The sequence below is a fragment of the Phodopus roborovskii genome, unplaced genomic scaffold (assembly GCF_943737965.1).
Source record: "Phodopus roborovskii unplaced genomic scaffold, PHOROB, whole genome shotgun sequence".
NCBI classification, from domain to species: Eukaryota; Metazoa; Chordata; class Mammalia; order Rodentia; family Cricetidae; genus Phodopus; species Phodopus roborovskii.
Genome location: NW_026125554.1, coordinates 3,080,334 through 3,103,180, shown reverse-complemented (window position 1 = coordinate 3,103,180; position 22,847 = coordinate 3,080,334). Strand labels below are relative to the sequence as shown.

At 47.6% G+C, this 22,847-nt stretch overlaps 2 protein-coding genes across 8 annotated transcripts in view; both read left to right on the top strand.

Moving 5' to 3' along the window:
- Brd4 (bromodomain containing 4) overlaps positions 1-8,090 on the top strand; it is a 78,350-nt gene extending 70,260 nt beyond the window's left edge. For 6 of the 7 annotated variants that reach the window (XM_051177474.1, XM_051177471.1, XM_051177475.1 and 3 more), the window contains 8 exons: positions 987-1,039; positions 1,170-1,563; positions 2,126-2,719; positions 4,971-5,345; positions 5,455-5,585; positions 5,690-5,895; positions 5,978-6,218; positions 6,504-8,090. In XM_051177474.1, coding sequence (XP_051033431.1) covers positions 987-1,039; positions 1,170-1,563; positions 2,126-2,719; positions 4,971-5,345; positions 5,455-5,585; positions 5,690-5,895; positions 5,978-6,218; positions 6,504-6,572 — 2,063 coding nt within the window. In that variant the 3' untranslated portion in view covers positions 6,573-8,090. The remainder of the gene's footprint in view (positions 1-986; positions 1,040-1,169; positions 1,564-2,125; positions 2,720-4,970; positions 5,346-5,454; positions 5,586-5,689; positions 5,896-5,977; positions 6,219-6,503) is intronic. The other variant, XM_051177472.1, reaches the window with a different exon arrangement.
- A 4,826-nt stretch (positions 8,091-12,916) lies between these two features.
- Ephx3 (epoxide hydrolase 3) lies at positions 12,917-18,190 on the top strand. The gene is made up of 7 exons (XM_051177491.1): positions 12,917-13,334; positions 13,491-13,576; positions 13,941-14,098; positions 14,244-14,372; positions 17,386-17,489; positions 17,583-17,719; positions 17,823-18,190. The coding sequence occupies exons 1-7, from the start codon at positions 12,948-12,950 to the stop codon at positions 18,046-18,048; spliced, it is 1,227 nt and encodes a 408-aa protein (XP_051033448.1). The 5' UTR covers positions 12,917-12,947; the 3' UTR covers positions 18,049-18,190.
- The last annotated feature ends 4,657 nt before the right edge of the window (positions 18,191-22,847 follow it).

Genomic DNA, 22,847 nt, shown 5'->3' with positions numbered 1-22,847 from the left:
AGGCTCCAACCTAGTAATTGACAATTGTATCATTTGTCAGCCCAGCAGCACTGGCCAAGGCGTTGTCCCTCTCCTGGAGTATTCAGCTGGTAAAAGTTCCTTATTATAAAGTCTCAGCTGGTAAAAGTTTCTTATTATAAAGTCTCGGGTGGAGACAGAGGTACACACCTAGGTTTTTAACTGGCCTCACAAAGACAGGCATATTTGCACACCTGAAACACCAGGCCTTCAGGCTCTTGAGGAGCCAAGGCACATGCTGCCTTCATTCTATAGCACATTGAGTGTTCCAGAGAAGAGACATCACTAGTAACTGTCTCATCCCAATGAAGAGAAAGGAGGGCAATATCATCTTTTTTGGCAGCCTACCCTGTTTGTTCCCAGTCATTTTGGGGAGGGCATCCTGCTTCCTTATTCCCAAAGGTGACCCTTTCTGGGTTCTTACTCTACAATACTTTCCTTGCCACACCCTATGGCTTTAGACAGGTCATACCCTGAGCTACTCTGATGTGAGACAAGGACCTCAGTAAACCATTCTACAAGAGTCCCTAAATGGTTGGTTCAGCTGTGTGGCCCTAAATGGTTGTTCTCAATTGTCCAATACATGGGGTCATGTGAACATCCTGAGTGAACATGTGCTGGCACTATTGCCCAAGGTATGGCTAATGATAAGGGGAAGTATAAAGTAAGGTCTCTTTAGCTCAGATTCTGACATGGTCAGAGCCTTGGCTATTGCTGGTTCCTGTGGTCTGGAGCTTATTGAGGCATTTTTTTTTTCAGGCTCAGTTCCCTGGGAAAGCTATGGGGATATGGATAGATAGGTAACACTCCACATGGCTTTTTCTTCCCTGTTATGGCCCAGTTCAGTTGCTTTTCCAGTGTAAATTCAACCCTTGTCCTGAATGCCCTATGTTCGTGTCCTCTTTTGCATCCAAGGCCAATCCATGATTATTTCCCCAGATTCTTACTATTTTGTCTTCTCTCTGCAGAGATGGCTCCCAAGTCAAAAAAGAAGGGGCACCCTGGGAGGGACCAGAAAAAGGTATGTGCTTCCAGGGTGTCTCCTCCTTAGGCGGTAGCTGGCCCTCCCAGCTAAGAGGATGCTGTGGTTCTGACCCTGACTGGTTTCTCCTGTCTGATATCAGCCTGCTTGTTTTTCTGTGTGCCTACAGCATCATCACCATCACCATCCACAGATGCAGACAGCCCCGGCTCCTGTGCCCCAGCAGCCACCCCCACCTCCCCAGCAGCCTCCTCCACCCCCACCTCCGCCACCACAGCAGCAGCAGCAGCAGCAGCCGCCTCCGCCACCCCCACCCCCACCACCGCCACCCTCCATGCCACAGCAGACTGCTCCAGCAATGAAGTCCTCGCCCCCACCTTTCATCACTGCCCAGGTACCCGTCCTGGAACCGCAGCTACCAGGCAGTGTGTTTGACCCTATTGGCCACTTCACCCAGCCCATCTTGCACCTGCCGCAGCCGGAGCTACCGCCTCATCTGCCTCAGCCACCTGAGCACAGCACTCCACCCCATCTCAATCAGCATGCCGTAGTTTCTCCTCCAGGTGAGGCATGGCTATCTCCCTTTGCTGCCTTGGTTCTACTACATTATGATCAGGTATTCAAGTCAGACGCTTCTCTGGGACATGACTGGTGTGTCAGGAGATTGTAGTTTAATTCTTTGGGGCCAGGCATTATGTCAGAAATGATTGATTTGTCTGTAGCTCTTGGTTTAGGGCAAGGAGGAAACATTAGTTCTCATAGTTAATTTTGTGGGATTTGGACAACATGGATGGGTTGGAGAGATTTACTCAACATCTTGGCAGGCTAGTAAAAGTTTGTGAGTAGGTATCAGAGACCTACAATGAGACCTGAAGAAGGTCTGTGCAGGGAATTAGAGGAAGGGTCAGGGACACACAATATATATACTACAGGGTGACTAACCTACTCTATTAGGTCTTTCTTGAAGTTATCTGTATTATTATACTATTTGTGGAAGCTTATGGGAAGTGGAGGAAGACCAGAAAGAGATCACTGTAGTCTAAACAAGGTCAGCACAGAGCAGAAAAAACAGACCAGAATCAGATAGGTAACTAAGGCCTCACTTCCATGTTTTTTACATTTCAGCTTTGCACAATGCGCTGCCCCAGCAGCCATCTCGGCCCAGCAACCGAGCTGCTGCTCTTCCCCCAAAGCCTACCCGACCCCCAGCTGTGTCCCCTGCCCTGGCCCAGCCCCCCCTACTCCCACAGCCACCCATGGCTCAGCCCCCCCAAGTGCTACTGGAGGATGAAGAGCCACCTGCCCCTCCCCTCACCTCCATGCAGATGCAGTTATACCTACAGCAGTTGCAGAAGGTGCAGCCCCCTACACCGCTACTCCCTTCTGTGAAGGTGCAGTCCCAACCTCCACCCCCTTTGCCACCTCCACCCCACCCTTCTGTTCAGCAGCAACAGCAGCTCCAGCAACAGCCTCCACCACCCCCACCTCCCCAGCCCCAACCACCACCTCAGCAACAACATCAGCCCCCACCACGGCCAGTTCACTTGCCATCCATGCCCTTTTCTGCTCACATCCAGCAGCCCCCACCACCCCCAGGCCAGCAGCCTACTCACCCACCCCCAGGTCAGCAGCCACCCCCACCACAGCCTGCCAAGCCTCAGCAAGTCATTCAGCATCACCCTTCCCCCCGACACCACAAGTCAGACCCTTACTCAGCTGGTAAGTCGTCCCTGTTTTTGTGCCAAGGGGAGTCTGGAGCTGGGTCTGGTGACTTTGACAATGCAGAGTTAGTTGTTTTGGGCTTCAGTGGGTTCAAAGCCAAACACTGTAGTTGGGAGTGTCACTGCCCCTGCTTTGTGTTTATTAGGTTGTCTTGCTCACAAGCAGAGATAGCCCAGACAAAGACCACCTTTGACCTTACTCCTGCTAAGTGGAAGCCAGGATCTACCAATTCAAGGTTAGGGTAGGTTTCTTGGAGATGACCATGGGGTAATCAGGAGCTAATTTGGTGAGCAGGTTGGGAATCAGAGACTATTGGGAATCAGACTCTGTTGCAGAGACCTGAAAACTCAGGTGGCATTGCATGGACCATGTTGGTGAATATGGCTGGAACGCAGAAGCAGAATCCACTCAGGAAGCCTGCCTGCCTCTGAGTACTGGGATTAAAGGCGTGCACCACTATTGCTAGCTAGGCTTCCCCTTCTTGCACACGTGGCTTTCAAATGTTGGTAACCAAAATGCTCTCTGGCCATCTCTGCCTGAAACATGTTATAGTCTAAGTTTACACTAGCCTTTTTACAATAACATTTGAGGGCTAGAGTAGGGTGACTGGACTCAGTACTGTACACTCACAGTGCAGTCTGCTTCTAGACTGTGTCTGCTCCTAGACTCAACACAAACTGCCAGGTAGCAAGTGATTTATTGTGTGCCCTGAGCTGAGAGCAGCTGTTGCTTCTCTCTGAGAAAAACTAGAGCTGCGCACAGCCACCCATACAGCTATGGTTATCACCCTGTGCAAGAAAGGTAGTGAACAGGTAGCAGTAGAGCCAGCTCTGGACAGCCTAGGCCATCAGCCTAAGACCTCTATCCACTTTCTCCTAGAGGCCTCAGGGCCCTGCCCAACCTCCTGTAACCTAGGGATATAAGGAACCATGTGAGTTGGAACCTAGCTGACAGCTCTGTGCTTAAAAACCAAGTTGTCAGAAACACTCAGTTGAACATCCAGTTTCCCAACACCGTCCCCAAACTGCAAAGCCAACTCCAAAGCTATGAGCAAAGCCATAGGCCAGAGAATCTTCTGTTGTCCAGGTCAGTCTCACCAGGTGTTCTTGACAATACTGCCATGGACAGGTGAAGAAGGTGCTAGCTTCTAAGGGAGTCCTGATAAGCTGGAATGGAAGACAAGTCAAAAGCTATCAAAACTCACCCTACTGGACTTTGGTACTGGCCCAGCAATGGAGCCAAGAGTCAGCCACATATATGGTCTGCTTTAGGTCTGCCAAAATAGACACCTTAGATTAGAGAGGAAGGTAGGGGATAATAGAGAGGATCTAAGGGTTCCTGTGATAGTATGGTGGCTTAGAAGTGGAACCTGGAGGGCTAGTCTAGGCTGTAGCTAGCTGAGCTATTAACAGATGCCAAGGCTCCTTTCTGGCTGGGATTCAAGTAGACAGAGAGCAAGCTATGTGGGAATGGTTAAAATTTAGCTTCTCCAGTTCCTCAGATCAAAGGCTCTACTCACTATACTAGGAGCTCAGTTTCCTCATTGGTACAGCTAATGTTCTGGGTTTCCTTTGTTATCATAGAGTACCCTGGGACTCCTCTAACTTGTGCCAGGTGCTTAGGTAGCCTCCTGGCTTCCTTACACCTGTTGCTTAGATAGTAGACTGAGTTCTGGGACCTGTTGTACTTGCTTTGCCCAGGTGTAGAGGTCAATCCCAAGTTCTCCTACATTCTGTATGTAGGATGAGCAGACTGAGTTGGGAAACAATATTGGGGTCAGACCACCTTCACCCCAGGTCCTGGGCTCCTTTCTTCTGCAGCCATCCAGACTACAGGGGGCCAAAGCGTTTTATCTATTGATCTCCCATGTATGGGGGGGCATGAGTTTCAAAAGCTCTGGCATGCAGATCTCACATGAAATCTAATGTGTTGGGGTTTGTGTTTAACGAAACTTCTGGGTAATGCTAAGGTGCAGAAGAATCAAACTTTGGAACTTAGCACCTCGGGACTACAGAAATGCTTTTGGGCATCCAACTCATGGGCAACAGTCTACATTTTGGGAATAGGGGATAGTCAGTTCCTCAAGGTAGGGCAGCCACGTCCTTACCAGGTATAATAGACGTTGTGAGTCTCCAAGCTTGTTTGGGCCACACAGTACTCTGTGAACAGCCTGACCTTTCTTTTGTTTCTCAAGGCCCATGTGCCTCAGGGCTAGTGGCCCCTGACAGAATTCTTGTCTGTTTCCTAGGTCACCTTCGTGAAGCCCCCTCTCCGCTAATGATACATTCCCCTCAGATGCCACAGTTCCAGAGCCTGACTCATCAATCTCCACCACAGCAAAATGTCCAGCCTAAGAAGCAGGTAAAGGGCAGGGCTGAGCCACAGCCCCCAGGGCCAGTCATGGGACGAGGCCAGGGATGCCCACCTGCTTCACCGGCTGCCGTACCTATGCTGTCCCAGGAACTGCGCCCACCCTCAGTCGTCCAGCCCCAGCCTCTTGTGGTAGTAAAGGAAGAGAAGATTCACTCACCAATCATCCGCAGCGAGCCTTTCAGCACCTCACTGCGACCAGATCCCCCCAAGCACCCAGAGAGCATCAAGGCCCCAGTCCACCTGCCACAACGTGAGTGTCCTCCCTGCCTGCATTTGGGACTTGAGCACCAGGCCCATGCTGGTGATTACCTATACACCTTTCAGGTGGCCCAGACCCACATATTGTTTGTAAATTCTAGGGCCTGAGATGAAGCCTGTAGATGTAGGGAGGCCTGTTATCCGGCCCCCAGAGCAGAATGCACCCCCACCAGGGGCCCCTGACAAAGACAAACAAAAACAGGAGCCAAAAACACCAGTGGCTCCCAAAAAGGTAAGGTGTTCATCTCAGAGAGATGATTTTGGTGGGCTTAAGCTTCCTGCCATATTCTGTTCAGAAGGTCCTCATTTGGGTACCTGATCTCTCTTCTTCTGTAGGACCTGAAAATCAAGAACATGGGCTCCTGGGCTAGTCTGGTACAGAAGCATCCAACTACCCCATCCTCCACAGCCAAGTCCTCAAGTGACAGCTTCGAGCATTTCCGTCGAGCTGCTCGGGAGAAAGAGGAGCGGGAAAAGGCCCTGAAGGCTCAGGCTGAGCATGCAGAGAAGGAGAAGGAGCGGCTGAGGCAGGAGCGCATGAGGTGGGCTGGGGTCCATGCAGGGCACTGGGGCTCCCAGGGCCATACTGGGCTCCAGGCTGACCTGGGGCCCCGCTCTGCCCAGGAGCCGAGAGGATGAGGATGCGCTGGAACAAGCACGTCGAGCCCATGAGGAGGCACGACGTCGCCAGGAGCAGCAGCAGCAGCAGAGACAGGAGCAACAGCAGCAGCAGCAGCAAGCAGCTGCTGTGGCCGCCGCAGCCGCCGCCACCCCCCAAGCCCAGAGTTCTCAGCCCCAGTCTATGCTGGACCAACAGAGGGAATTGGCACGAAAACGAGAGCAAGAGCGGAGGCGCAGGGAGGCAGTGAGTAGAGGGACCTGATGGGAACTTTTGGGCAGGAGTCCACCTTGAAGATCCTGGGATAAAGGTCCTGGGACCTAGGAAGCAGGGAAGGATAGGCAGTGAGCTCACGCCTGTTATTCAACACTGGGCTGATCTGATGAGTTCACTGGCACCTGGGTTTGAACATAAAAAGGTCTAAGGTGGGTTTGAGGGAATAGCACCTGGGAGCTATACACAAACAATATGGGAAACAGGTGGTGAAACTGTGCGCCCCAAACTCACTTCTGCCTCCTCCTTTCCCTCCAGATGGCAGCTACGATTGACATGAATTTCCAGAGTGATCTTTTGTCAATATTTGAAGAAAATCTTTTTTGAGAGCATCTAGGTGACTTCTGCCTTTTTCTGGCAAAAATATTGACTCTCCATAGTGTTAGGGGCGGCAGTGGAGGCAGTAGCAGCGGCCAGGGGTGTCTCTGGGCCTGGCTCTCCTGCATGCTATGCCCGGGGCAGGCCTGACGGGCAGCTGAGGATCACAGAGCCCATCTGCCTTACAGCCAGTCGGACAGACGTCCTACCACATGCCCCTCAGAGGACGTCAGTTCAGAGCACGCCTCAATATGAGTCAAGTGCCGGCTGGACCTAAGGCCTGCTTCCCCGCGTGCGGGGCAGAGGCCCTTCTGCGCCAAATGTCTACACAGTATACACAGGACATTGTCGCTGCCGCCACCATGACTGGTTTTCTGTCCCTGAGAACCTGACGTTTGTGACGTCCTACCCATTGGGAGTCCTTCACACCCCAGCCATCGCTGCCCACTCCCAGGAGGCCAGGGCAAGCCTATGTGGACTGGAACGGCAAGGCACTGGCCCATCCCCTTGCTGGCACTGACTTTGCCTTGAACAGATCCTCTCCCCTCCCCCCACAAGCCTTTAATTGAGAGCCGCTCTCTATAAGTGTTCGCTTGTGCAAAAGGGAATAGCGCCATGGAAGTGTCCGTCCATGGCAATGTGGATAGAGGTGACTGTTCACACACATGGACAGGCCTCACCTGGGGAGTAAGGCCACCAACCAAAGTCAGTTCCTTCCCACCTGTGTTTCTGATTTTGTTTTGTTTTTTTCCTATATATATATATATATATTTTTTGTTGAATTCTATTTTATTTTTAATTCTCTCTTCTTCTTCAGACACAGTGGCACTGCTTATCTCCGAAATGGTGTGATCGTCTCCTCATTGAGTGGCGGCTCCCACCGCGCTGTGGGTAGTGTGTGACCGTGGCTGTACTGTATAGTGAACATAGTTGGCATATCTTTGTTTGAAGTTTGTTGGTGACTCCACCAGACTGGTGTAAAAAAAAAAAAAAAAGAAAGAAAGAAAAAAAAAGAAAAAAAAACAAACAAAAACAAAACACACACACACTTAAAAAAAAAATCTCACACACACAAATCTTGCTTGTACTCAGTTTCAAACTTTATTAGTCTTATTTTTAATTATAAAACCAGAAAGCTGCAATTTCTTTTTCCTTTCCCTTCTATTTGTTTGGCTTCATTGTTTTTTTAATGTCAAATCTGTTTGTTTTTACCAAGAAAGGGAGAGCCTGGGGAAGAGGTGGGTCCCAGGCACTGGGGGACTGCAGACTGAGGCAGAAGCTCCCCATCCAGCACCTGGTTAGACCAGTGGGCTATACCTCCCCCCCCCACTCCTTTATTATTATTATTATTATTTTTTAATGGAGCCCCTGGTGAGGTTACACGTGCCATGAGAACCCACTCTACACCACAGTGCTGGTGCCTCAATGTTGGCCAAAATCTGGAGTCACTGACTGGCTTGACTTTCATATGGTGAATATGCATTTGGTCTGTACTGATCATGGAATAAACACATCTCTCTTTTTTAATGCTGGTGTCTCCCTGACATTTCTTTGTGAACCAACTAGGTTTTCTAGTTTGCTTAGGCTAGGCCCAGGTACCTTTGCATAAATAAGATTTACCGACAGTGGCAACTGAGCCCCTCTCCACTGGCACAAGAGCTTCTTGGGCTCAGAGTTCCCTCCCCCCCCAAAGCTGAAATTGTAAAGGGAGCCAGAAACCCTGTAACTACCTGGACTGGGTGGTGAAACCTTGGCCAATGTCCAGACCACTCTCTTAATGATGGCCTTCCTCCATCCTGATCCCCTCTTTACACAAGGCTCTGGGCCACTTTTCCTACCATGCTTGCCTCTATCTAAATCCTAATTTGATTTAAGCTCAGGGTTAACCAGATACTCTTAGTTAAATGTACATTCCCTCCAAATAGGATCTCTGTATCCCCACATATGAACACATTTCTGCTGAGGAAGCTCCCAGATGGCTTCCCTGCCTTTTACCCACCTGTTCTCACATGTCCCAGCTACAAGGTATGGGTGTCACCCAAGAATAGTCCCTAAGATATAAGATAATTATATGTATGCAGAGACAAGGTGAGCCGTATCACCCACCCCTCAACCAGAAAGGCCAAACCTCACAATGCAAGTCATTATTAGGGTACCCAGCTAGTGTTCACCTCCCTATCCTTAAGGTCTTGTCTCCCTCCGGGCATTTCATATACTACTGTACAGGAACAATGGCATTTTGGTCCTCTAAGGTTTCTTCTACCATGTCCCACTCATGTTTTCTCCCACATTCAGATTTTCTCCATGCTGGGCCCCAGTTTTGACCTGGGGAAACTTTCGATTGTACCTGGCTCAAGTTTTAAATGGCTTCCACACCTTCCTGATGAGTGTTGCTCTAACTGGGTTGTAATTAGGACTGGGATTTATTTAATTTCTGACCATTTTCAAATCCTTCCTGCAGTACTAGACATCTTAGTCCTATACAAGAATAAGAGGTGTGTACAAGCCCCCACTGTACTGTATGCACGGGTTTCTTGGCCAATAATTATGTCAGTGAAATCTTAAGACTTGTATTAAAATACTTTAGACATTTGTAGAAGGGAATTCGTAGACTTTTCACTTATATACTAAAGGGGTTTTTTTTGTGCAGTTCTCATTGCAAAAATAAACATTTGTATTGAATATAAAGTTACCCTCCTGTGATTACTGATGTCTTTTTGAGTATAGAATTGGAAAATGGAGGCAAATTGGGGTTTCCAGACAAGATTGTATAGTAGAGTTCAATGAAGGGAAGTTATTAGATACCTAGGGACAATAAAGGCAGTGTAATTTTCAAGTGCATTGTTTACTAAGGCCAAACAATGTGAATGGCCATTTGCCAAGGGTTTGATTATTGTCCTTGGGCAGAATAAATATACTGTTTAGTATCCTGTTTGATAGTAAAAAGGCATATAACAGTGGGGAGTGGGCCAAGAGATGAGTACTATAAGTGAGGGGACTGTGTTCAATAAGTGGTGATAGAGTTACTCGATAGATAATGCTCCAAAGTGGTAAATGTATAAGTAGCCCACTTATGTGGCCCAGCTGGTAGCATGCTTGCCGTAGCATGCAAGAGGTTCTGGGTTCAATTGCAGCATCACACAAACCAGACATGGTGATGGCATCTCTGTAACACCTGAGAACGAAAGCAGGAAGATCACAAGCTCCTGATCATTCACTACATAGACAGTTTGGAACCAGCTCCATGGTATGTGGGACCCTCTCTCAAAGAGTTAGCCACTGGGTCAGGCATCAGTAGCTTCACAGGAGGCTGAAGCACAAGTGGATTCTAAGCAGTTTATAAGCTCTTGTCTCAAAATTTTGGATACAGGTGACCTATGTCTGAAATCCCATCAAGCCAGAAGGGGAGGCCACTTGCAGGCCATCCTAAGCTATAGTTGAAAGAATCAGTCTGAAAACAAAAACCAATAGTAAATAGCAATGATTTTCTTTCATTATTTTTAGACTGGGTATGTAAGCCAGGCTGGCTTGGAACTTTCACCAATCATCTTTTTTGCGCATCCCAAGTGCTGGGACTACAGATGGGCACTGCTACCCAGTGTTGGGTGTGGGTTCTGTTTCATGGAGTGGGCCTTAAGTCAAACCAGACCACAAATCTGGCCACCATCTTACAGATGGGACAACAGATTGTAGATCAAAAGTTTTGTGTCTAAACTAGTGTTTACATTTCTATTTTGGTCACCTGCAGTGTACCTTCCCACACTAAATACAGTAGAACATAGGGGTGAAGGCTTCAGTAGGCACTAGCTCCACTGATGGGGGGATGTCTTCTGATTCATGTTTCTCTTATTGTTGATGACTACAACACTGATTGTCCAGTCATGAAGATAGGCAGGGCTAGGAGATGAAAATTCTGGGAAAAGTAGGTAGAGAGGGCCACCATGGAGGAACTGGGAGGATAAGACATGCCAAGCGTTCTCTGGTAAGATAAGACCATGTAGGAATACATAGATTAGTAGTTTCGGGATAATAATTAAGGCAGAGCTAGCCAGTAAGAAGCCCTAGCCATTAGTGTTGTCTATCTGGGGCTGAAAAGACGGCAGAGGGACCTGGCAGGACAAGAAGCTACAGTAACATTCCACTTCATGTTCAGTGTTTTGTGTTACTGTTGTCCTCTGCAATGGGGCCTCACTGCTAGTTTGCAGAGAGCAACCCATTGTCTTAAGAACAGCTTGGACTGTTTGGGGATTCCCAGGGGACACCCTTGGTCAACAACTCAATTGAATGCAACCTAGTCCTGGTACTGGAAACCTCATTTGGTGACAAGAGATGGCCAGTTGGGACTCTGTATCATATCTCCTATTATTAGGAGACCTCATTAGGATCACCTTCATATATTTTAGAAAGTTTCCACTTTACTGGGTTTCCATACCATCCCTCAAATACCCCTCAATTTCAGCTGTTGCTCCCCCATTCCCTCTCTCAACACTATTTTTCCTCCCACTCGATCCTCATGTTCCAATCCCCACATGTCCCCACATAAAATCCATTCTAAAATCCCTCCCAAGGTGTAGAGAGCTGTGAAGTGCCGTGCCTTAAAGATGGCACTGGCTTCCGCCTTCCACCTTCCAGAAGATGAGCGCTCTCTGTTGTAAGCAAGTCCTTATTTGGCTAAGCCTGTTCAGCTTGCTTGCTTCCATATAAGAGCAGCCTATCTGCAGGGTCCATGTGGCTCATTGGGATTGGTCAGCGCAAGGGGATTTAAGCCTGTGCAGGCGGTTCCCGAGGGTCAGTCAGAAGAAGCATGTTCAAGGATCCTGATTAAACTGCTAGAAGATCTCTCTTGAGTTGCGTTTTTCCTTGCTGGTCGAGGTTGGGTGTGACACCAAGGAGATTCATGTGTCTCCCTAGTTCCTTCTATATCGAACCTCTGGGACTATACATAGTAGGTTGGTTATTTAATGGCTGATAGCCACATTTAAGTGAATTCATACCATACTTATCTTTGTAGGTGGGTTACCTCAGGATATCCTGATTTTTTTTTTTTTTCTGGTTCAGTTCATTTGCCTACAAATTTCATGCCTGCAAGTTTTTTTAAGTACTGAGTAACAGTCAGTAACCCAATGTTTTTAAGGCTAAGGGTGACACTCCCAACTGAAGTGCTTACTTGCATGTGCAAAGCTCTAGGCTCAATCACTAGTACCAAAGTAATAGAAGCAGCTATAGAAGTGCATCTCTCTAAATACCTACTTGTTCTCTGGATACCTAAATAACTACCAGAAGAAATTTGGGAGTTTGCCAGTGGCTTTAGTGTTGGATGAAGCACAGATTGCCGCTTCTATGTTCTGGATTGCTGCTGAGCCAGATATATGACTTCAGGCAAAATGACCTCATCCCCGAATTTCAGGTTCATAATCTGCAATGTGAGGTTATGATAATGCTGCCTGATCATACTAGGGTTGCTATAAGGGTTAAATAATGGGTGTCCCTAAAATAGTCAAGGATCTTGGGAAAGGTTGCAAAAGAAGCTAGCTTCTTGCTGAGACACGACTCGATGTGATGCCCCATCATACTAGGCACTGCCCTGCTTCCTCTTTCAACCAGATCCCAGGTGACCCAGTCTGCCCAGGCTAGGTCCAGCTTCCAAGTCAGGCCTGTTCTCTGGGAGGAAGGGTCTCCCCAGGTTTGACTGCTACCTACAGAGCCTGGATCTCAACTCTGACTGTTTACTTAGGCCCCACATGTTCAATCACAGTGGTATAGGGGTGGTGGATAGACAGACTTTCTAAGCCAATGAGAGGAGAGGATACAGCGGGTTTGGAACCAGGTAAAAGTGATGATGGATCACTTTTAGACCAGGGCAAGGTCGAGGTCGAGGGGAATATCACACCCTCTAGCTTGGGAAGTACACGGTGAGACTACTACTGCCCACACCTGCTTGCTACTCCCAGCTATGTAGCATTGTCTGACCCTCCCCTTTTGAGTTTGTTCCACGCTCATGTCAGTCTCTAGTCCCTCTTCAGCTCCAGAACAAACTCCAGGTCTTGTGTTCTTGGGTCTGGCCTTTACCCAAGCCAACAAGCCTGTGTGGTTGCCTGGGATCAAACTTAGATGTCCAGGCGTGATGCTAAATGCCCTTACCTGCCGAGCCATCTCTTCGCCTAAACACCGCCACCACCGCCTGCTACAGGAATCATTTTAAAATCCTGTCCCAGTATTAAACTCCACCCAAGATGTCCTAGGGCGCCGCCCACGGTCCCTCTTTCCCCCAAAGTTCCTCCCTAACTACAGAAGCCAGATCCTCGCAAGCTCCACCTCCCACCTGCCCCACCCTTAAGTGTCGCATCCGGCCCAGGTAGTTTACCTGCTACTCTGGAGTAAGTCATGAGCGGTCGCAGTCGCGGCCCGGGTCCCGCCGCGCCTGACAACACAGTGGGATCCCAAAACAAAGGCGGTGGGCTCCCGGGGCCGGCAGCCCCAGTTCAGTCTTCCGACCAAGGCTCTGTCGTCGTCCCGGAGCGCGAGGATATGCCGGAGTTTGTGGTGACAGCGCTGTTGGCGCCCTCGCGCCTCTCGCTGAAGCTGCTGCGCGCCTTGGTGATGAGCCTGGTGTATTTGGCGGCCTTGGTAGCCGCGTTTGTCTACAGCTGCATTGCGCTCACCAACGTGTTGTGCCGACCCCGCCGGGGCTGCTGCGGCCGTCCGCGGTTGTCAGCGCCAGCCTGCCTAAGAGACCCCACGCTGGGCGAGCACTGCTTTCTGACCCTTAGGGTGAGTGCCCCTGGAGTCAGGTTTTGTGGGGTGGATGCAGAATGAAGAAAGGGGGGTTGAAATGTGTGAATCCAAATTGATCTTGGGGGTTCATCTAGGGAGGAAGCTCCCTTACCTACCTACCTCAGCTCTTACTTAGATTGGGTCCTCCCGCAGAGTTCGGGCCTGCGCCTGCACTACGTCTCCGCTGGTCGTGGTAACGGGCCTCTTATGCTATTTCTGCATGGCTTTCCAGAGAACTGGTATGCCTGGGTCCCTGGGTCCTGGTGTCCACTAGACTGGGGAAGAGCAGAGTTCTGACTACGGGCTACTTAGAAAATGAGAACCAACAGGGTTGAGTAGACCTGGGGTGCAGAGCTTATAAAGCCCAGATGGTGTACAAAGAGGCAGAGTTACTGGCCCAGAAAGCTGGTTAACCCTCCAAAGAGATTGAACAAAGGGGTTGTTAAAGGTGAGGTGGCCTTGGGCTTCTCTACCTGGGATTCTCCATTTCCTTTCTAAGAAGTCTGGAGCAGAAAGGTGGGGTGGCCCAAGGCATCTGCCCGGTATAGGAGGTGCATCCTGCAGAAGAAGGCTGACTCAACTCCCAATTCCCTCACCGGGCAGGTTCTCCTGGCGCTACCAGCTGCGGGAGTTTCAGAGCCGTTTCCATGTGGTAGCTGTCGACCTGCGTGGTTACGGCCCTTCTGATGCTCCAAAGGATGTGGACTGTTACACCCGTGACCTGCTGTTGGCTGATATCAAGGACATCATTCTAGGCCTGGGTACAAATTAGTCAGTACCCAACACAGGAGAGGCCTCATATGCACACTGCATTTTGTCATCTTTGCCCCTTTTGCAACCCACTCCCACACTTCAACTTCACCCCTACTACATCTTACACCATCATGTCTGCCCCTCCCCCCACAGGATATTCCAAGTGCGTCCTTGTGAGTCACGACTGGGGGGCTAACCTTGCCTGGGATTTCTCCATCTACTTCCCATCTCTAGTGGAGAGGATGGTCGTGGTCAGTGGACCTCCTTCATCAGTGTTCCAAGGTGTGTTGGGAGTGTTGGGGTATGCCTAAAGGCCATGGTATGCATCTGGGACCTGTCACTGTCTTGGGGACTGAAATCAATGAAAGCACACTTCGGAAGGACCCAGGTGAGTATAACAAAATGTTCCAGATTAGAACTGGAGTATAGCAAAATGGTTGAGCATTTGTTTAGTATTTTAGAGGACCTGAATGTAATCTCCAACATTGAAAGAGAGTGAGAAGGAGGGAGAGAGGAGGGAGAGGAAGGCCCGGGTCAGGAGTGTTTCTGATTTTGTATTTTATTTTATGTTAGAGTAGTTATACAATAAAAAGATAACTTTGTTGCTAGAGCCTAAATCTAAGCATGAAATTAATCTTCCTATATATTTCCTTACACAGACTAGAAGTAGTTAATATAATTGTTTTAGTAATTTTGTGTGTGTAAGAAAGTTTGTGGAATTGGCTACACTAGCACACACCTATTAATATCAGCACTTGGGGTGGGGCAGGGGCTGGAGAGACGGCTCAGTAGTGAAGGGCACTTGCTGTTTGAAGAACTCAAGTTTGATTCCTAGCACCCACATGATGGCTCCAGTTCCAAAAGATCTAATGTCAGCTGAGGGAGGAGGTAGTGGTGCACACCTTTGATCCCAGTGAGTTCGAGGCTAGCCTGGTCTACAGAAATAATTCCAGGACAGCCAGGCCTGTTAAAGAGAAACCCTGTCTTGGAAAAACAACAACAACAACAACAACAACAACAACAAAGGATCTAATGTCCTCATCTGGCTTCTGTGAACACCAGGCACATACATGATACGTTCATACATGTAGACAAAAAAAAAAAAAAAACCCATACACATAAATAAAAATAATTAAGTCTAAAAAGAAGCCAGGCACAGTGATGCACACCTTCAATGCCAGAACTCAGGAGGCAGCAGGGACAGTGAGTCTGAGGGTAACCTAGGTCTATCTATATAGTTAGATCCAGGACAGTCAGAGCTACATAGTGAGACCCCTGTCTCAAAAAACTGAACCAAACCAAACCAAAAATAAGGGTTTTTTGTTTTTTTTTGTTTTTTTTAAAAAAATCAGTACTTGGGAAGCTGATGCAGGAGGAGCATCATGAATTAGAGAATGACCTGGGCTATCTATATACTGCAAGATCGTATCTGAAACAAACAAACACACTATAACACAAACACACACAAGTGTATATTGAATCATTAGAAGTCAGGTGTGGAATTTTCCGTGGTTAGCACCATAATAACACTGAAAGTTTCACGAAGACATGGTAGCACACGCCTTTAATCCCAGCACTTGGGAGGCAGAGGCAGAAGGATCTCTGTGAGTTCTAAGATAGTCATGGTTATACAGTAAGACCCTGTCCCCAGAGTGAAAAACCATTCATATTTTAGAGCATTTAACATTTTGAGCTAGGTAGTGGTGGTGGTACACAACTTTAATCCCAGTCCTCAGGAGACAGAGGTAGGAACATCTCTGTGAGTTGGAGGCCAGACTGGTCTTAGAGATAGTTCCAGGGCTACACAAAAATACCCAGTCTCAAAGAAACAAACAAAAAAAAGTTGGGTTTTTTTTTTTTTGAACGAGAGTGGTCAACCTCTGCCTGCCAGTTACCTATGATAAACTTGTATACAATCACTTTACAGAGCTGTTGAACTTATGAAAGTATTGTTAGCTTCATTTTCCAGTTGAGGGAAACTGAAGAAAGCAATGTCCTCCTTTGTTCATTCGTTCATTCCTTCCTTTCTTCTTCCTCTCCCTTCCTTCCCTCCTTCCTCTCTATCTCTCCCTCCCTCCTTCCTTTCTTTCTCCCTCCCCACCCTTTCTTTCTTGAGAAAAGTCTCACTATGCAGCCTTAGCCAGCCTGGACCTTGCTATATCGACCAGGCTGGCCTCAGACTCATAGAGATACATCTGCCTCTGCCTCTGCCTCCTGAATGCTGGATCAAAGGTGTGCGCCTCTAAACCTGGCACTGATGTCTTTCTTTTGACAGTGAAGATTCAGACAATGCACCAACCACACCACAGTAGGATCAGATGTCCTCTCTGGCCACCTAATGTCTTTTGTTACTTGACCTTTACTAACTGATTAGTTGGTGCGGGGGTGGATGGGGAGATAATATAATCTAGAGCCTCAAGATTGCTAATCACATACTCCTCACTGAACTACCCAATAGCTTACCTGAACAGCACTGTAATCTTTCCTGTGTTTGATATCTGTCTCCTTTTATCCCTTTCTGCGGGAGCCTGGTACACAGTAGTTACTCCATAAATGTTTATTGTGTGGAGCAGGGGAAACGTTTGCAGGTCTAAGCAGGGGAGCCTGCTGGTACCTCTGGAAGCACCAGGGTCTGCAGAGAGAGGCACCTCCATTCTTTTGTTTGTTTGTTTGTTTGGTTTGTTTGTTTTTCGAGACAGGGTTTCTCTGTATCGCTTTGGAGCCTGTCCTGTCCTAGAACTAGCTGTGTAGACCAGGCTGACCTTGAATTCACAGAGATCCGCTTGCTTCTGCCTCCCGAGTGATGGGATTAAAAGTGTGCGTGTGCCACCACCACCTGGCCACTCTCTCTCTCTCTCTCTCTCTCTCTCTCTCTCTCTCTCTCTCTCTCTCTCAGTGTGTGTGTGTGTGTGTTTGTGTGTGTGTGCATGTGTTCATATGTGTGTGTGTACATGTGTACTTGAGTACCATGGAGGCTGGAAGAGGGCATTGGGTCCCTTGGAGCTAGAGTTACAGACCATTGTATGCCATCCAACATGAGTGCTTGGAAACAAACTTAGGGCCTCTGGAAAAGCAGCAAGCACTTCTAAGCACTGAGCCATCTCTCCAGCTTCACCTGTTCTGCAGCTATAAAGACAACTGGCAGGGCAGCACGTGGCCAAAGTGGGGTCGGCATCTTCATAGACAGGAAGGCAGCAGTGATGTTCTAGAGGCCTGTGTGCCTGAGCTGGGTGTGTGGAGATATAGAGCAAGGGCCATCCCAAGCCAGCCCTCACATCCTTTACCCTCTTCCCAGAATATTCAATCCACCACATCGGCCAGTTATTCCGATCAAACTACATGTTCCTGTTCCAGCTTCCCTGGCTGCCAGAGACACTGCTGTCTTTGTCGGACTTCCAGGTGCAGTGAGGGCTGAGGTCTAGGGACGGGGGATAGCAGATTGGGGCTGAGCAGGCTGGACACTGAAACCAGCACTCTCCTATGCACACCCAGATACTAAAAGAAGTTTACACCCACCGCAAGAATGGCATCCCGTGTCTGACCCCTTGTGAACTTGAAGCTTTCCTTTATCACTTCTCACAACCTGGAGGTCTCACCGGGCCTATCAACTACTATCGAAACATATTTAGGTAAGGCTATGCCCAGGAAAAAAGCTCACAGGAGTGCCAGCCACTCCCTCACCCCCACCCCAATGCAGGTAGCCATTCTGCTAACAGTCTGTCTTGGCCATAGGAACTTCCCCCTGGAGCCCCAAGAACTGTCCACACCCACACTGCTGCTGTGGGGGGAGAAAGACTACACTTTGCAGCAAGGGCTGGTGGGAGCTATTGGTAGCCGCTTTGTGCCAGGCCGGCTGGAAAGCCACATCCTGCAAGGCAGTGGGCACTGGATTCCACAGACCCATGCTCAGGAGATGCATCAGTACATGTGGGCCTTCTTGCAAGACCTGCTGTACTAGTAGCCCCTGCTCACCAGCCCAACAGGTACATGATATGTGGGAACACATACCCTCTATCCTTATGTACCTGAGAATCTGTGCAATGTGTGTGCACAGGATGGACTCCCAGCTCACACAAAGCAAATGACTCCTGTATTGCACACAAAAGTTTTTGTGGGTATCCTGACTCATACATAGCATGGGTGTTTGCATGTGTAAGCAAACATGTTGACTGGTAGTCAGGTATGCCTCTGCTTTGTGGAGTAAGTTGCTTACCTCTCCTTTCCAAAATGTTCCTGCCCCAGTGGCTACACAAGCCACAAATTCTAACGTTTTTGTCTTGTTTCCACCTCCAATATAACATACAATGTATTTCTTTTTATTTTTTGAGACTGGGTTCCTCTGTGTAGCCTTGGCTATCCTGGAACTCACTCTGTAGTCCGGGCTGGCCTTGAACTCAGAGATCACTTTACCTGCCTCTGCCTACGGAGTGATGGGATTAAAGGCATGTGCCAGGAGACCAATTCCTAAATAGAACACCAGTAGCACAGACACTGAGCAACAATTAATAAACAGGATGTCCTGAAACTGAGGAGCTTCTGTAAGGCGAAGGACACAGTCAACAAGACAAAACAGTTACCTACAGAATGGGAAAAGGTCTTCACCAGTCCCACATCTCCAAAATATACAAAGAACTCAAGAAACTAGACATCAGACTACCAAATAATCCAATTAAAATATGAGGTACAGAGCTGGGCATTGGTGGCACACACCTTTAATCCCAGCACTTGGGAGGCAGAGGCAAGTGGATCTCTGTGAGTTCGAGGCCAGCCTGGTCTACAGAGCTAGTTCCAGGACAGGCTCCAAACAAAGCAATACATAGAAACGTGTCTCGGAAGAAAAAAAAAAAAAAAAAAAAAAAAAGAGGTACAGATCTAAACAGAATTCTCAACAGAACAATCTCAAACAGTGGAAAGACACTTAAAGATATGCTCAACATCCTTAGTCATCAGGGAAATGCAAATCAAAACCACTCTGAGATACCATCTTACACCATCAGAATGGCTAAGATCAAAAACACCAATGACAGATTATGCTGGAGAGGACTTAGAGAAAGGGGAAACTCTCCTCCATTGCTGGTGGGAGTGCAAACTTGTACAGCTGCTGTGGAAATCAGTATGGCAATTTATCAGTAAATTAGGGATCAACCTACCTCAAGACCCTGCGATGCCACTGTTGGACATATACCCAAAGGAGGTACATTCACACTACAAGGATATTTGCTCAACTATGTTCATAGCAGCATTATTTATAATAGCCAGAACTTGGAAACAACCTAGATGCCCCTCGACTGAAGGATGGATAAAGAAAATGTGGTATATTTACACAATGAAGTACTGTACTTACTACTCAGTGGTAAAAAACAATGACATCCTAAAATTTGCCAGGAAATGGACATAACTAGAAAAAAACCATCCTTGATGAGGTAACACAGACCCAGAAAGACAAGTATAGTATATACTCACTCATAAATGGATACCAGATGTAAAACAAAAGATACCCAGCCTACAATCCACAACCCTAGAGAAGCTAGAACCCTCTTCCAGAAGCAGATGAAGAAATCCACAACTAACCACTGGGCCAAGCTCCTGGGATACAGTCAAAGTGAGGAAGGAGAGATAATATGAACAAAGGAGTCAAGACCATGATGGGGAAACCACAGAATCAGCTGATCCAAGCTAGTGAGAGATCACTGACTCAGATCTGACAAATGGGGAACCTGCATAAGACCGAACTAGATTCTGTTAATATAGGTGACAATGGTGTGACTGGGACAATATATGAGGCCACTAGCAGTGGGTCCAAGATCTAATTCGAATGCACAAACTGACTTAGTGGAGTCTATTTTATATGGAGAGATACCTTGCTCAGCCCAGATACAGGGGTGTGGGGTGGAGAGGTACCTTGGTCCTGCCTCAATGAGATGATTGGGCAGACTTAGTAGACTTCCTAGGGGAGGCCTTATCCTCTCTGAGGAGTACATGGGAGGTGGGGGGGGGGTGGAGGGAGCAGAAGGGGGAACTAGGATTGGAATGTAAAAAATAAAGTAAAGGTGTGTGCCACCACTGATTGCATTCAATTTATTTCTAATCTACAGGGATACTTCACTTTAATTGTTAATATGCTAAAATGAAATTTCATTTTACTATGAAAAATACAGTGCCTCTAGAGCTGGGAAGGTGGCTTAGTGGTTAAGAACATTTGTCATTTTTGTAGAGGCTATGAGTCAATTCTCAGCATTCATACGGAGTTTCACAACCATCTATAACTCCACATTGAGGGGATCTGACACCCTCTTCTGGTATCCTGAGCAACAGTCATGCACATAGTGCACATACATGCATGCAAGTGAAACACACACACAAAAATAATCAAGAATTTGTTTTTCGGCCGGGTGTTGGTGGCACATGCCTTTACTCCCAGCACTTGGGAGGCAGAGGCAGGAGGATCTCAGTGAGTTCGAGCCCAGCCTGGTTTACAAGAGCAAGTTCCAGGACAATATCCAAAGCTACACAGAGAAACCCTGTCTTGAAAAACAAAAAACAAAAAAAAATTGTTTTTCAAGACAGGGTTTCTCTGTGAAGCCTTGGCTGTCCTGGAACTCACTCTATAGACCAGGCTGGCCTCAAACTCAGATCAGAGATCCATCTGCCTTGGCCTCCTGAGTGCTGGGATTAAAGATGTATGCTCCCACTGCTTAGTTGTATCAGACTCTTTCAATGACAGTATTACTGGTTTAAGAAAGATGGTTTGGCAGGTGAGGGGATTTGCCATTAAGCCTGACAGACTGAGTTCAATTGTATGTGCACACAGCCATACACATTCAAAATAAGTAAATCAACTTTTAAAAAGAGAGGGTGATTTACGGGACACAAGGATGCATCCCTGTAATCTCAACACTTGAAGAGCTAAGGTGAGAATATTGTTGAGTTCAAGGCCATCCTGGGCTGCACAGCCATACTACGTCTTAATAAATGGATAACAACAGCTTTTTACCAGCTGCCAAGGAGTTTTGAAGAGGTGGAGGTCTGGGTGTGTTCAAGATTTGGCCTCTCCTGTAATTCATAATTAGAGCTGGAGGTGTAATGGACATGAGCACTGTTTTACAAGAATTGCTGAAGACTGCCCTTACCCACAATGGCCTGTCACTTGGCATACATGAAGCTGGCAAAGCCATAGACAAAAGCTAAGCTCAACTGTGTTGAGCCTATGTACTATGTCAAGCTGGTGGAGACACTTTGTGCTGAGCACCAAATCAACCTAATTAAGGTTGGTGATGACAAGAAACTAGGGGAATGGGTAGGCCTAGAAATCAAGGGAGAGGGGAAACCTGTTAACGTGGTTGCTTGCAGTTGTGTATTGGTTAAGAACTGTGGCAAACAACCCAGGCCAAGGATGACATCGAAGAGTACTTCAAATGCAAAAAGTGAATAAATAAAACTTTTGGCTCATTTTCTCAAAAATAAGTGATAAATAAAAAATAAATAAGAACTACAAAGAATGGGGTGCCTCCCAGTCACATTCTAATGCCCTCACCAAGACCAACCCACAAAGGAGAACAGGTGAGTATCTACTCCTCTCCAGCTAAACCCAGGGCAGCTCCCAGTGAGCACCCTCTCCATTGTGACCAAATTCAAGTCAGGTTAAATTCTCTCTTCTCAACCTGTCTCAGATCCCCAGGAAAATAGCTCTGGGTTCTGTTAGAAAGCCCGGGATGCTGAACTCAGCACAAGCTCCTTAAGTGCCCATCTGGGAGGATGCAAGATGATGACTCAGCAGCTAAAGGTGCTTGCCACTAAACCAGATGACCTGATTACTTTGATCCCTGTGGCTCACATGACAGAAAATCAGACCTGACTCTCTCAATTTGCCCTCTGACCTCCACGTGTGCACCATGACATATGTGTATGCACACATGCATATATACTCCACTATGTATGGAATAAATGGCCACCATCTGGGACCAGAGGCCTCCAACTCTTATTATCTTCTGCCTCAAATTGCCACTTTTTTGTTTTTAGTAGCTGAGGTTCCTGTTGAGCTGGAGATCTTCTTGACAAAGTCTCCTGAGTGTTGGGGTTCCAGGTGTGTGCTACCATATCTGACTTGGCCAAATTCTGCTAAATGTCTACAGGCCTGTAGACCTAGCCTCCACATGATGGGATTACAAGTGGAGGGAGAAAGCCAGGTATGGCAGGTGCAAGTGTGTAAGCTCCTCAGTACACTGGAGGTTGTGGAAGACGGTCACAGGTTTGAGGCCAGCTTGAACTTTTACATGTGCTCCAAACTTCAAAGCATCTCTCCAGCCTTGTTTTTTCCTTTTTCGTTTTCTTCCTTTCTTTTTCTTAAGGCAGTCTTGCTAGAATGTGTGGTTTTCCTGCCCCAGCCTCCTAAGTGCTGGGTTTACGGGTGTGCACTATCATTCATTTGGTGTTCTTTTCTGTTTTACTTTTTTAAAAATCCATTCTGCCCACTCTGTAGGTCCTGGGGACTGAACTCAGGCTGTCAATTTTGGCACTGAGCATCTTTACCCACTGAGCCATCTCATTGCCCCCCCCCCCATTTTGTTTTTTTCAAGATAGAGTTTCTCTCTGTAACCTCCATGGCTTTTTTTTTTTTTTTAATTTTCTTTGTAGACCAGGCTGGCCTCGAACTCAGAGATCTACCTGTCTCTCCCATTAGTGCAGGGATCAAAGGCATGCACCACCACTGTCCGACTCCTTCTGTCTTCTTTTTATTTTTAAATAATTATTTATTTT